General features: G+C 45.2%; 1 protein-coding gene across 3 annotated transcripts in view; it reads right to left on the reverse strand.

Moving 5' to 3' along the window:
- Window positions 1-3,560: 3,560 nt before the first annotated feature.
- Window positions 3,561-14,419, reverse strand: part of LOC148522296 (SLAM family member 5-like) — an 87,267-nt gene continuing 76,408 nt past the window's right edge. The window contains exons 6-7 of one of the 3 annotated variants that reach the window (XM_088474177.1): window positions 10,582-10,675; window positions 7,250-7,335 (exon numbers count right to left, since the gene is read on the reverse strand). In XM_088474177.1, coding sequence (XP_088330303.1) covers window positions 10,586-10,675 — 90 coding nt within the window. In that variant the 3' untranslated portion in view covers window positions 7,250-7,335; window positions 10,582-10,585. Of the gene's footprint in view, window positions 7,336-10,239; window positions 10,676-14,419 lie in introns of those variants that run through there. The other 2 variants (XM_088474178.1, XM_088474176.1) reach the window with 2 other exon arrangements.

A 14,419-nucleotide genomic window follows, 5' to 3' on the forward strand; every position in this document is an offset into this window, starting at 1 on the left:
GTGCCCCCCGGGCCGCAGCGTCATGCGGGCCGTGGGCCGGTGCAGTCTGTGTCACTGTGACACAGACTGCACCGCGTGTGTAGCGCTGACCGGACGGAGTCCGGTCAGCGCTACACAGCACAAACACACAGCCGCCGGAGCCGGCAGCTTTGTGTTTGCTGTAATCAGCAGCCGCTGAGAGTCTGTCAGACTCTCAGCGGCTGCCGCTGCTCCCACTGCGGGAGCCATCTTCCGGCTCCCGCAGTGGGTAATGGGAGAGCCGTCGTCATGACGACGTCTCTCCCATAATGCAAAGCGGCCAGAGGAGCCGGTGGAAGCGTCGGGACCAGGAGCGGGAGTTTCAGGTAAGTGTTTTTTTTTTTTATTAAGTCTCTCTCTACTAGGGGGGGGATTACTATGGGGGCACTACCAAGGGGGGGGATTACTATGGGGGCACTACCAAGGGGGGGGATTACTATGGGGGCACTACCAAGGGGGGGATTACTGTGGGGGCACTACCAAGGGGGGGGTTACTGTGGGGGCACTACCAAGGGGGGGATTACTATGGGGGCACTACCAAGGGGGGGTTACTATGGGGGCACTACCAAGGGGGGGTATTACTATGGGGGCACTACCAAGGGGGGTTTACTATGGGGGCACTACCAAGGGGGGGGATTACTATGGGGGCACTACCAAGGGGGGGGATTACTATGGGGCACTACCAAGGGGGGGATTACTGTGGGGGCACTACCAAGGGGGGGGTTACTGTGGGGGCACTACCAAGGGGGGGATTACTATGGGGGCACTACCAAGGGGGGGTTACTATGGGGGCACTACCAAGGGGGGGTATTACTATGGGGGCACTACCAAGGGGGGTTTACTATGGGGGCACTACCAAGGGGGGGGATTACTATGGGGGCACTACCAAGGGGGGGGATTACTATGGGGGCACTACCAAGGGGGGGGGATTACTATGGGGGCACTACCAAGGGGGGGATTACTATGGGGGCACTACCAGGGGGGATTACTATGGGGGCACTACCAGGGGGGGAATTACTATGGGGGCACTACCAGGGGGGGGATTTCTATGGTGGCACTACCAGGGGGGGATTACTACTGGGGGCACTACCAGGGGGGTGGATTACTATGGGGGCACTACAAGGGGGGGGACTACTACTACTGGGGGCACTACAAGGGGGGGACTACTACGTTACTGTTATTTTATTTTATGTGTGGCCCAAACCAAGTTTTCATCTTCTAATGTGGCCCAGGGAAGGTGAAAGGTTGGACACCCCAGTTCTAGAAGGTGCTAGAGAAATGATAAGTAGAATCTGATTGATTGCCATGGGCAACAACTCCACTTCTACAAACCCACACTTTAGTAAATATACCCCTAACAGTCCAGGATTTAAGATTATCCATGCTTGAGAACAGATGGTTAAATCAAAATAACTAAGGTTCTAATTAAATCACCTGTGTTTAAGTATGGCTAGCCTTCAAATCTGTACTATCAATGTGCCTGGAGGACCAAGGTTGGCAAATACTGCTCTACTCCTACTGTACTAATAACAAATGAGCATTCTCAAGCTAATTTATAACATCTACAGAATTATATTGATTTAAAAACTGCAGTCATTTTCTCCAGAAATCCTGCGTTTGCAACTCCTCAAATAAGTTTTTCCAAATATAAAAATCATTAGGGTGCCCTGCCCCCAGACGTGCCAGGAGTCACCATCTTCAAATAACCTTCATTTACAAATTGTCAGATATGTTACTCCAGGAACCAGAGCCGTAACTAGACTTTTTAGTGCCCTGTGTCAGAATGAGCATTTTCGCCCCCCCTATTTATTAAATAAGGAGATAACACACCCGAAAAAGGGCTATGACCTCATGGGGAAGGGCCAGGGAAGAGATAGAGGAGGCCAGGAGATGCTGGGGATAAAAGAAGAGGAAGCTACAAGTGAGAATGATAAACAGAAAATTGACAGGCCCAAACAGCGCCCCCTGCCCTGCGATGCCCTGTGCCATGGCACAGGTCGCACTATACTAGTTACGGCCCTGCCAGGAACAGCAACATATTAATTTCCACAAACACAAGTACTCCTAGTCGTGTGAATGATGTTGCAGTGCCCTAATCATCTTTATACAAAAAACAGCAACTTGCAACAGAGGAACTTCTCTGAGGCATTGAGTCCCATACATTCTACTACTACTGCTGGTGACCAGCGGAATTACTCTATAAAAGTGCAACAAGCACAAAGGCTGAGGTAACCGCGAAATTCTTTAAGGTATTCTTTATCAAGTGTCACTTCAACTGGATCTCCACGTTTACCAGAGGCTGCAAGATACACCGTGATATTGCAGCAAGTAATCAGTCAGCAGGCCCGACATGGCAGTGTTAGCCGGTGATTACCAACTGCCCAGACCCATAATAATATTATTTATATAGCACTTTTGTACAAGCGCTTTACATTTGCAGTATAGACACTATTTGCAGCCATCCTGGGCAGACTACAATAGTTAGAATGGATGAATACAAAATATGAAGTTCAAAGACAAGACACCCATAGAATCATCAGCTCCCCGAATGTTCATCCCACATGAAGTAACCAGGCTAGGCAGCCATCTTGGGCACATAAAGCTAGCATAGAACCTGCATCTGCCAACTGCCTGGAGTCAAGAATTAGCACCCTGGCACTACCAACAGCTACAAACTGTTATGCCATTACCGGACATAGGCCCTGATTCAGAGCCGGACGCTCTGACCAGAGCGCTCGCTCTGAATCAGGGCCCTCCTCCATTAAAATGGAGCGTCCTCCTGGACGCTCGTATAGCTGTGGGTCACCACCCACAGCATATACGAGCGTGCAAAAAGATGGTCGCGATGGTCTTCCATCGCGACCATCGGATTTGCGAGGGAAACCCTGCGGTCGGGTTTCCCAGCCGCAAGCCCAGGAGTGATTTTGGCTCTATCAGAGCCAAAATCACTCCCACTGACATCACTAGGGATGTCAGTGGGGCCGGCTTCAGACGGTAGGCGTTCCCATGGGAACGCCTCCGTCTGGCAGGCACGCCCACCAAAGGGGGCGTGCTGTCAATCAACATCGACAGCACGCCCCCTTTGGTGCGAGACCCCGAGCGATGGAAAGCCCGTCGCTCGCCGGGTCTCGCGCATGCGCACGACGGAGCTCCCTCCGTCGTGCGCATGCGCAGTGGGGAACATCGACCCACTTGCGAGCGTACTGCCGCTTAAGAGTGGGTCTGAATGACCCCCATAGTGTATCCCCAACCTCTAAGACTGTATGATCACTCGGGCAGGGGCCATCTTTATTCTTTCTGTTTTCTGTTTTTTTGTTTGTATCACAATTCCCCTGATGTACAATAACTATGTTGGTGCTTTAGTACCACAAATGATAAGAATAATGAATGTTGGACAATGATGGTAAACAACTCTACCTGATGATATACATACATGGCTAAAAAGTATAGAAGTACTGTAGGGTAGCAAAAGTATTGCATGTAGTAAAGTTTGCAGCAGAGTTCATATTTGAAAGTAACATGAAAGTGGGCAACTTCGCTTTTCAGTCTTCTCAGTGAGAAACTTTATTCAGTGCATTTACAGAGTAGGTAGGCCTACTATGTCATTTTACATTCATGTGTGGTCAGAATGTCGCCATTTAACATGTGAAGATGTTGACACATCGTTTAGCATAACCCTACGCCTAACTGCAAGCTAACTCTAACTGCAGCCTACCCCTAATTGCACCTGGGTTTGTTAGAAAAGATTGACAAGAAATAGATAGACACCAGGTGTTATATTTACTAAGGTGCTGGTTTATAGAAGTGGAGATGTTGCCCATAGCAACCAATCAGATTCTAGCTATTATAGAAGGTGCTAGATAAATAAGTAGAATCTGACTGGTTGCTATGGGCAACATCTCCACTTCTATAAACCCACACTTCAGTAAATATATCCCCAGATGTTAAGGCCGGTACACACCAGGCTTGCCTACCCTCCCGATTTGGCCGGGAGCCTCACGATTTTCGGGTGCCGCTCCCGGCCCCCCCGGAAAGGCTGGCAAGCCTCCCGGAGTCCCCCAGCCCTCCCGACCTCCCCCCAGATAAACTTGAAACCCCCGCAGCACGGGGGCCGGTGACGCGATTCGCGCTGAATCGCGTCATCGTGGCTCCGCCCCCTGCTTCACAATGCCGAAAATAGCGGCATTGTGAAGAGGGGGCGGGGCCACGGTGACGCAATCGTGTGGCCTCGCCCCCAATGTGATGTCAGTGACCGGCCACGCCCCCTGCTGTTAGTCGACAATCAGCTCCCTCCCGGAAGGAGGGAGCTGATTTTCGGCAAGTATGGTACACACTAGACAATATTTTGTCCGATCTGGACGACATGTCGGCAACATCGTCCAGTGTGTACACTCAATGTCACTGACGATGCGAGCTCCCGCATGCAGGTACGACGGGCGACATCGTCGGCGAGGGCCTTGCTGCCAGATACAGCATGGTCCCCGCTGCCGCGATGTCGTTCCCGACATCGGCAAGTGTGTATGCACTTGCCGATGCCGGGACCCACCAGCGGATCCCATCGCACGACAGGTAGGCTGGGTACAAATGTGTACCCAGCCTTAGGCCGGCAATAGGTCAATGGGAAAAAGGTTGACACAGAAAAGGTTGCCATGGATGAATGTTGACAGTGTTTTCTAACCCTAATCTTCACCCTAACCCTCCCTCCTGGTGACTAATCCTAACAGTCGGGGTACATACCTAACCGTCCCTCCTACAGCCTAACCCTCCAGTAAGTGCCTAACCCTAAAAAATAAACAAAAACAGACATGTGGACCATTTTTGTGTTGACCTTTTGTACCTGTCGACCTATTGTCGGTCTAATAATTGTTGTCTATATAGACATTGTCAACCTTTTTAATGTAGATGTATTGACTGGAACCCGCTGCAGCCTAATCCTGACTTCATGTGTCGATATGCTGACTACATCCCTTACGTTCATTTGTAAATGTATCTGACCAAAACACCTCAGCCTAAAGCTTGCAATGTTATGTGCTAGTCTCTCATGTAACCTTGTGACGTGTAACTTTTAGATTATTCACTATCTCGTATCTAAAAGTAAACTAACCACAGTGTTGCTGCGTGTAGGAAAGCATAATGTTATAATGTTATATCTCACACTGCTATACAATCTGGACACGTCAGTATACAGCTGGGCATTAGCTGGCCATTAGATAACTCAGACCCCAACCTATCACCCATCCTAATTCTGCTTCCTGCATTCATATCGTTTACCATAGTGGAGAAGACCAGGCATCAGCGTGTTACAGTTGTGACAGTATAACTAAAACATACAGAGTATTATACTGTAGTCCAATACTGGTACACATGGCCTCCATACATGTCGTGTCGCAGAATACTGTACCTACATTACATGCCCGTATCATGATGGCAGCTTCACTCCAGAAAGACTGGACCCAAAGGGTGGAGGTGACTGTATATATATATAATAACACCGACCACCCAGAGGGAGGCAGCTCTTAGAGGAACGGATGACAATACACTGTAGTTGCAGGCAGGTCTGGGGTCATTGCTTCCTCACTTTATACGATTACGGGGCATATTTATCACAATCCACAGATCAGATGCGGTTGCGAGGCTATCATTTCACCTAAATTCCCATTGCGATATTAGGAAATATTGCATGAATGTATTAAAAATTGCATGCCGGGACAGAGATTGCGAGAAAGCTCTGTCCTGACGATGTATCCGTGTCAGGCTTTCGCAAAATGAACATGGAGATGAGCATGCAACTTGTAATAGAAAATAAATAAAATAATAGCTTACCTGCACCCAGTGATCGGTCAGCTCCTTCTGTGCATGCTGATTTGTGCGGTCAGCTGAGCTGCAGGCCAAAACTTTCACTGCACCTAAGCTGACCGCACAGCTCAGCTGATTGGGTCACAGAAGGAGCTCCCCGATCCCTGGGTGCAGGGAAGCTTTGTGTTATTTATTTTCTATCACAAACATCTATTTTCTCTCTACATGGAGCCGGGTGTCCCGTTCTGTTGTGTGAGGGATGAGTGAGTTGCTGGACGGACCTCCGTGCAGCCCACTTATCACTCACTGTCAGTGCCATCACTTCTGCCGGTGTTTTCGGCACAATAGAGCAGTAGAATGGGGGAGGGATTCCCCCCTCTCTGTCCTGCTGAATGGATGGAAACCTCTTTAACGCCATCTGAAGATGCCATTATATTCAAGAGGCTCCCTCTGGTATTTTTATTTATCAATTTGCCTTTAGTAAATCTGAACATACCATTACAGGTATGGGAAAAGCGATCTGAATACTAAACAAACACAAATTCTAGGGCATAGAGGAGAATTTTACAAATTCTCCTCCAAAATCCCTTTCGTATATTTAAGTAATTCTAAAATAATGTGAAAAAGATGTGAAAACACCCATTTTCACATTATTTTAGTAACAAAAAAAATAATGATAAATATGCCCCTTTTCCTACAGTAGTCGAGGCCGTCTGGTCTTGCAAGATTCAGCTGTGAGAGGTCAATGATACAAAAGAGCTGTGAAGGCTGGATGCCATATAGAGAATAGCAGCGGCCCACACCAATACACAACCAGACCTCAGGATTCTACAGTTTGGTAAATAAGCTGTGGCCGGGACCAGGAGTTCAAAACACAAAATAGGCACAGCCAGGAGCCAAGCCCAAAGCACAGTCATTTGGCAGTGATTGAAGCTGCTACATATACTGTGGTGAGTTCAGAATGTAAATTAGATACAGGCAGGGTTCTGCGGTTGCCAAGGTTGAAGACCCCTGCCCTAGGTGGTACTCTTACTCCACGGAAGTGGTTCCCTCCACTCGGGCACCGCGCCCAGCCACCCGCCCCTATCGCCCCTGTTTCTTAAATTAGAAGGCATTTGTTGGTCTGCTCCTTCGACTGGGGTTGTGGTGCTAGACTGTGACGCCATATCCAAGCGACATATTCCCAGCGTACCACTCACACTGAGGAGCAGCATCGCAGGTAAGAAGCTGCCGTATGTTTCTCCTTCCGTGACCGGTGTGGTGTGGTGCTGCTGTGGAGGCATTGAAATGATGATTGACCATATACTGATTCTAGGTGCTCTAGATGACCACCTACAGTAGGTTCATGTAATGTTAGCAAGCACCTAGTCATAGGCAGGTGGGGTAATACCATATATAATAGTACTGTATGGTATGTACATCTGTGCCTTTTCAGTCTTTCCCATGACTCAAAAGAATGTAGATGATTGCATCACTTGGTTTCACAGAGGAATCACTTCCAGAAATCCCAGAATCAGACACCTGCAATATACATACATATATTATATATACACATTTTTTTTTAGTGAATTCATTATATCAACTTACAGTAAAGGAAATGCACAAATGTAATATCTAAATTATCACAGTGCCATAAAATACATGGCTATGCAGTGGTTGGGTATGGGATGCCAGTGCTCGGGATCCTGGCTGTCATAATCCTGATGCCGGCATCCTGAAAGGGCTAGCATACCGTCACTTGTTGTTCAGGGATGCTAGCCCTCTCCCTATCCTAACCCTCCTTTCTCAGGGCCTAACCCTAAACTCCCCCGCTAGTGCGCAACCCTCCCCCTAGTGCCTAAACCTAACCCCCCGATACCTTTGGGGTGCCGGCGATCGGTATACTGGAGCCACAGTGCCGGCGCCGGTAATTAGCCCCTCCGCATCCCTTAAGATGCTTACTACATCCCCTATGCAGACCTGCCGACCATTTATTTTATTTCTATCTTTGCTAGATGTGTGATATAGATAGAAATCAAAATAAATTCAAATTGGGCAAAATAATTTGTTATTTCTAAATTAAAATACTGGGGCTTATTCTGAGTGGGACGGATCGCCGGTATTTTACATACAGAGCATGCTCAGGTGCTTATTTTGCATATAGCGCATGCTCAGGTGCTTATTTTGCATATGGAGATTTTGCATATAGCGCATGCTCAGGTGCTTATTTTGCATATGGAGATTTTGCATACAGAGCATGCTCAGGTGCTTATTTTGCATATGGAGATTTTGCATATAGAGCATGCTCAGGTGCTTATTTTGCATACAGAGCATGCTCAGGTGCTTATATTGCATATGGAGATTTTGCATATAGAGCATGCTCAGGTGCTTATTTTGCATATAGCGCATGCTCAGGTGCTTATATTGCATATGGAGATTTTGCATATAGAGCATGCTCAGGTGCTTATTTTGCATATAGAGCATGCTCAGGTGCTTATTTTGCATATAGAGCATGCTCAGGTGCTTATTTTGCATATGGATATTTTGCATACAGAGCATGCTCAGGTGCTTATTTTGCATGTGGAGATTTTGCATATAGAGCATGCTCAGGTGCTTATTTTGCATATGGAGATTTTGCATACATACATGCGCAGGTGCTTATTTACCCAGTTTAGCATATGTCTATCCTAATCTGAGTTAGAAGGAACTTGCCCGGGTCTGTCATTCCGTGAAATAGGGCGTTTGGTGGCGGGACATGGGTGGTGACAATGCAATCACACAGAACCACCCTGACTTGTGGGAAAGTTGTGGGAGTGACATGGGAGTGTAGTGGGCGTGTGTCTAATCTCCATGCATACATGGAAGGGAAGCTCGTCCCTGACGGGTCTTTTACACCTAGGATGGGGCAGGTCCATGTGCCGATACTAATGATAATAGTTGCGGGAGCTGGCGTGCAATCAGTGAGCAGCACAACTTTTCCGAAATGATCCGCCCATTAGCTGAACAGAATCTCGCATTAGCATAAGTTAATAAATGAGGCATCTGCGGCTGCCGGCAAATACATGCACTTTGTGTGCGACTCACAGTATCTGCGGTCTATAACATGTGGTAGGACAAATTGCCAGGTAATCTAGAGCTCAGTTACAAGCGACTGGATATAGATTACTGCCAGTATTTACCAGTTAACAGTATGTCATAAACTGACTGGCAGCTTTGTAGCATTGTATGCCTGCTTCGAAAATATTTTTGGGCTGTGGACAAGAAGACAGAGTTTTAATTCCTTAGGATCTACTGACATCACTGACGGGTGAAATCTGTGACTGCACAAAAACAATGTACCAAGTTATTATTGGGAGTGCCGTTGCTTCCACTGGTACGGATAAGTCTAAGTGCTTTATAACGAACTGTAAATAGAATTTAGGAAGGAAACCCCAAGATCTTTTAGGATTTGAGTTTGTTGTAGAACTAGGTTGGGCATGGGACTAGGTCCAGGGTTAGGATGTAGTTTAAAATATTAATGGGGAGATTTATCAAATCTTGGAGAGAGAGATATGGAAAAGTTGCCCACACCAACCAATCAGCTTCTGATGGGGCCCATACATCTGCGATGGTTTGCCCCAATTTCTCATTCTGCCAATGTCGGGGAATTCCAACATGTTGGGCATTCTCGATTCCCCAATTCCGATCCGAAAATGGTCGGAATCGGCGAGTTGGGGATTTTTAAACATGTTGCATTTCCCCAATCCGCCAACTGATCAATGATTATCAATGTCTGCGGATCTGCCATTTTGACCGATGTCCGCGGATCGGCAGAATGGAGAATTGGGCCATAGATGTGTGACCCTCAGAGCTGTCATTTTACAGGCTCTGCTAGAAAAATGACAGAAGCTGATTGGTTGCTATGGGCAACTTCTTAATTTTATCTCTCTCTAAGGCTTGGTACATCTCCCCCTAAGGATAATATTTTTTTTGTTTAGTTTTACTCAAAGTGGTTAACATTGCATTAAAGTTAAAGAAAGTGGAGAAATTAACACAGAAAGCTTCCCAAAGCTCCAAATGAGTGCTGCCTTATTTATACAATGAGTGCTGCCTTATTTATACAATGAGTGCTGCCTAATTTATACAATGAGTGCTGCCTTATTTATACAATGAGTGCTGCCTTATTTATACAATGAGTGCTGCCTTATTTATACAATGAGTACTGCCTTATTTATACAATGAGTACTGCCTTATTTATACAATGGGTGCCACCTCCCAACAAAATAGACAGTTATTAATAAAACAGCATAAATATTATCGCTTATGAACACAAGAATCATTGTAAAATATCAAATATACAGATAAATCACATAAATACATGACATGATTCCTACATTGACTTAAAAGGCAGGTGGAGGACTGAAAACACGAGTTTTATAGTAGCATTATCCAATAACCATTAATTTTTTATTGACAATTTCAGCCATAAAATGATAATACTATTCCACATACAGTATATGTTTTCATTAGTTCATACAGAGTTTATTATAATAAATAAATTAACTATATTTTTCATAGTTGAAATCTACACTGAAACAAGCTATAAATCATATAAATATATAAATAAGTTGGTGAGTCCGCAAAGAATAGCCAGGCTAGGCGAGGTCCATTGTTTGGAAACCAGGATAATTTGCACATTCAAAAGGAAGAGTAATGTGTACGTCTGTCTATAATCTCCTAGTAGACACGAAAAATAGTCCGTCTTCCATACTGACGTGGTGGTCTATACTAATACTGTATACTCGGTACCTTTTCAGACTCCCCCCTCTCTCAGAACACTATAGATGGTTGCTTCACTCGTTTTCAGTGGGAAATCATTTTCAGCACTTTTACGATCAGGCGTCTGAAATATATATATAAAAATATATATTTTTAGTTAACTTACTATAAAAGCCAACATACGGCACAAATTAATATTTTCCCATTCTTATTCTAATGTGTTCAAGAATCATCTGGGGAGTCATTTATTTCTGGAAAGGTAATTTAAAAAGAAAAATACTTGTGTCATGGGTCAGATACATTGATGATGTTTTTTTTGTCTCTAAGGATTACAAAGAGATTTTAGACTCCTGTGTCTGTTTAAGTAATAACTCCATCAATGTTTCTCTTTACTGTTACTGTAATAAAACAATGGTGAGTGTCTTGGACCTCACATTTATGTTGGGGATAAGATTCATGCCAAAAAGTCCCCCCAAAACCTGCTGACTGCAATTCATTTATCATGCCATCAGCCATCCCCATAATTGGTTTACAATATCCTGATTGGCCATTTTAAAGGATAAAGGAATTGTACTGATAATTAGGTACTGCACACATAAGGTAGTGTAATTTTTACAGAATGAATACTGTACTCTCATAATCTCCAAAACAATGCACTAGAGGCAGTACAGTCTATTGAGAGGATTTTTTTTTAGCTCCTATATGAAGTAAGGATAACAAATAGAATGCCACTAGAATAATAATGCCAGCAAAATAATAGCTAAAACCATAATGAAGTAGACATGTGTGCAGACCTCTGTGTTTTGGTTTTGGTTCTAAATCACCATTGTGCTTTGGTTTTGGCAAAACCACCCTCAAGTGTTTTAGTACACTTTCGGTTTTGGATCTCTTTAAAAATTGATAAAACCAGCTGAAATCATATTATTTGGACCTGTTTTTGTTCCTATAGCAACAATAACTTTTACATCCAGTCACTTTCAGTCAATTTTGACCATCTCACAGCACCTGAAATCACGAGGGAGGGGCTTAAATGCAATCCAATACACGCTATATTCGGTTTTTAGATCAGGGTTCCAAACGTGGTGAGAATATCCGAGTCGGAACTCAATTACACGCTGAACCCCAAAGTGATCCGAGCTAGGGCTCTTCAACTCGGAACCCCAAAGTTCTGGTGTGTTCGGTTTGCAGCAAAATAACTGCTTATTTTTATCTTTATGTGGTAGTTTTAGTGAGATAAAATTGCTATGCATAAACCATCTTGGAACTTATTATAGTGATATTACAATTCTGTTTGTACCCTAAGAAAATATGGTCATTATTCGGGATTAGAATGAATCTATAAAGATATCATGTATATCAAAAATTTACTGTTCTAAGCGTATGAAAACGAATGATTTAATTGCCAAACACTGCAGAACATATACTGTTATATATATTGTCAGAGATTTAATTTTCCTGATTGGCGCAACACGGCTGTGTCCACACAATGTCTCTGAATCCTTTCTCAGGGGCGTATTTATAGTACCTCTCCAGAGGCCCAGGTCGGCGCCGGTGTCAGCGCTTTAAAAACAACTGGAAAATGGCGGTGGCGGCCATTTTCCTGTCGTTTTTCGCATTCGCAGTACAGGGAAAATGGCCACAGCGGCCATTTTCCCGGTGGCCTGCTCATGCGCTATAGACTCTGGGCACACTGTAGTCTATAAGTGCGGCGCTGGCCACGCTGCGCTTAGTGCGCTACCGGCTGCCGGACTGAGAGGAGGGGGCCCGTGACGGAGACTGCACACGGGCCCCCTCCTCTCTAGAAACGCCCATCCTTTTAATGACTTGGAATGTTACATTCTCATAAATACTGGTTGAGCTCACACAATAGCTGCATTTGTTTTGTGTGGGTGACAGATGCATTTTCAGTAGGGACTTTTATAGACTGAGAGGAGAGTTTATATGACAGGGGTCTATTTTATATTCTGAGAGCCCTCAAAATATCAGACTTGCAATTCAACATTTATATATATATATATATATATATTTACTTTGTATAGCAATACCAGCTTCCCACGTGGATGGATTCCGCTCCCTTCAGTGCTCTGTAGAAGAGACATAGGCGAAGCAGACCACCCAGAATACAAGCTGCATGGTAAGTGGACCCTTAATCAATGTCATTATTTTTATCAGTATCTAAGGCCCTTCAAAGCACAACGTGTAGGCTGGAACTTGTAGTTCCAAGTGGGCTAGAGAGCCATAGGTTACACTGCTATACAGTCAGTTACATGATTACGTGGAATGTACACTTTTCCCTTATATACTATATGGGCTTAACTGGCCCTTTTTAATGGCTGGCCAATGCCATTCCCCTCTGGTGGTTGGCCACACCCCCTCTGGTGACATGCCAAGCCCTTTAATGGGCCCCTATGGTTTCATTTTCCTGGTGGGTCCTTTTGTGTCTCTATCTGATGCTGGCCACACCCCTTATAATTCTTAACCAATCCAAGTAGATCACGATGTCAGTATGTAAAATGGATCATTTCTCCTGTTACGTGTCCTCTCCTAAGAGACATGACATAAGTAACATTTCAGAGCAGTCTCTAGCAGTCTGCCCTATGGAAGCGCATACAAGATAGGCAGACACATCGCTTATGAGTCTCTCATTTGAATATGCAAATGATCCTGGTCGCTAAACAACAGGTCTCGCCTATATGAAGTGACTGTTCTGTGCAGACGCTCCTTTGGTTTACATGATAACTTATGTCCTGTTTCTGTGTAATGTTCAGTTCTGAAAATATCGGTCATTCATTTATGGTCATTTTTACCTATATGGTATGAGCCTAGAGTAATTTCTTGGACAAAACAAATACAGTAGGAGGAAGATTATTACAGAGTGGTATTCTATTTTTATTTATCTCTTACATTGCCGATTGGTAATTTACCCCTGATTCAGAGCTGTACACTAATGCTGCCGCATCTTTGTATGCAGCTGCGATGCGAAAATATGCAAATGACACAGCCACTGGCGTCTTTGCACATCCAAGCATCTGCATACAAAGACGCGGCATCGGTCACAAATCATTTGATTATCGCAGTCCTGAGTGAGCCTATGGTCCTGTATATTGGCCGTGAAAACTGAAACTCTGGAGCCATATTTCTCGCACAGAATCGCAGATGCAGGATGCGACACGCCCACGAAACAGTGGTGGCACACCTGCGTTCTTCGCTGTCACTTTCCATTACGTCCAACACACTCCCTGACTGTCAATCACACTGCGAATAAATAGTCACAGCGAACTACGGAAATGTACCTTGATGCATATGTAGTGCAACGACTAAGAAACTCTAAATCAGGCCCTTAATGATGATTGGATAATGCAACTATAAAACATTAGGAGGGCATCTAAATTAGCCACGATGGTCACAATTTGCCGTACCAGACCAGCACATCATGACCAGTTACATGGCTTGTTTTTCCTCGTACACTATATCTACTTATATGGCTGATATGTGCTCTGCAGCATTAAATTGGCAGGTTGGAGTTTTCCATTCTTCTACTGCCAGATGGTGGAAACGCATTGATGTGACAGGTGACTCTCCTGCTAGGCTTAGACAGAGGGCCTGATTCAGACCCGCTCGCGAGCGCAATTCGCTCGCAAGCATGCGCAAGACCCGGATAACGACGGGGAAGCCGTCGCTCCGGGTCTAGCTACAAAGGGGGCGTGCTGTCGATGTTGAGTGACAGCACGCCCCCTTTGGTGGGCGGGCCGGGGGCGTGTCTGCCCAGATGGAGGCGTTCCCATGGGAACGCCTACCGTCTGGGGCCGGGCCCAATTACATCTCAAGTGATGTCAGTGGGAGTGCTTTTGGCTCTGATAGAGCCAAA

Source organism: Taudactylus pleione, unplaced genomic scaffold (genome assembly GCF_031769625.1).
Source record: "Taudactylus pleione unplaced genomic scaffold, aTauple2 ptg000148l, whole genome shotgun sequence".
Classification (NCBI taxonomy): Eukaryota; Metazoa; Chordata; class Amphibia; order Anura; family Myobatrachidae; genus Taudactylus; species Taudactylus pleione.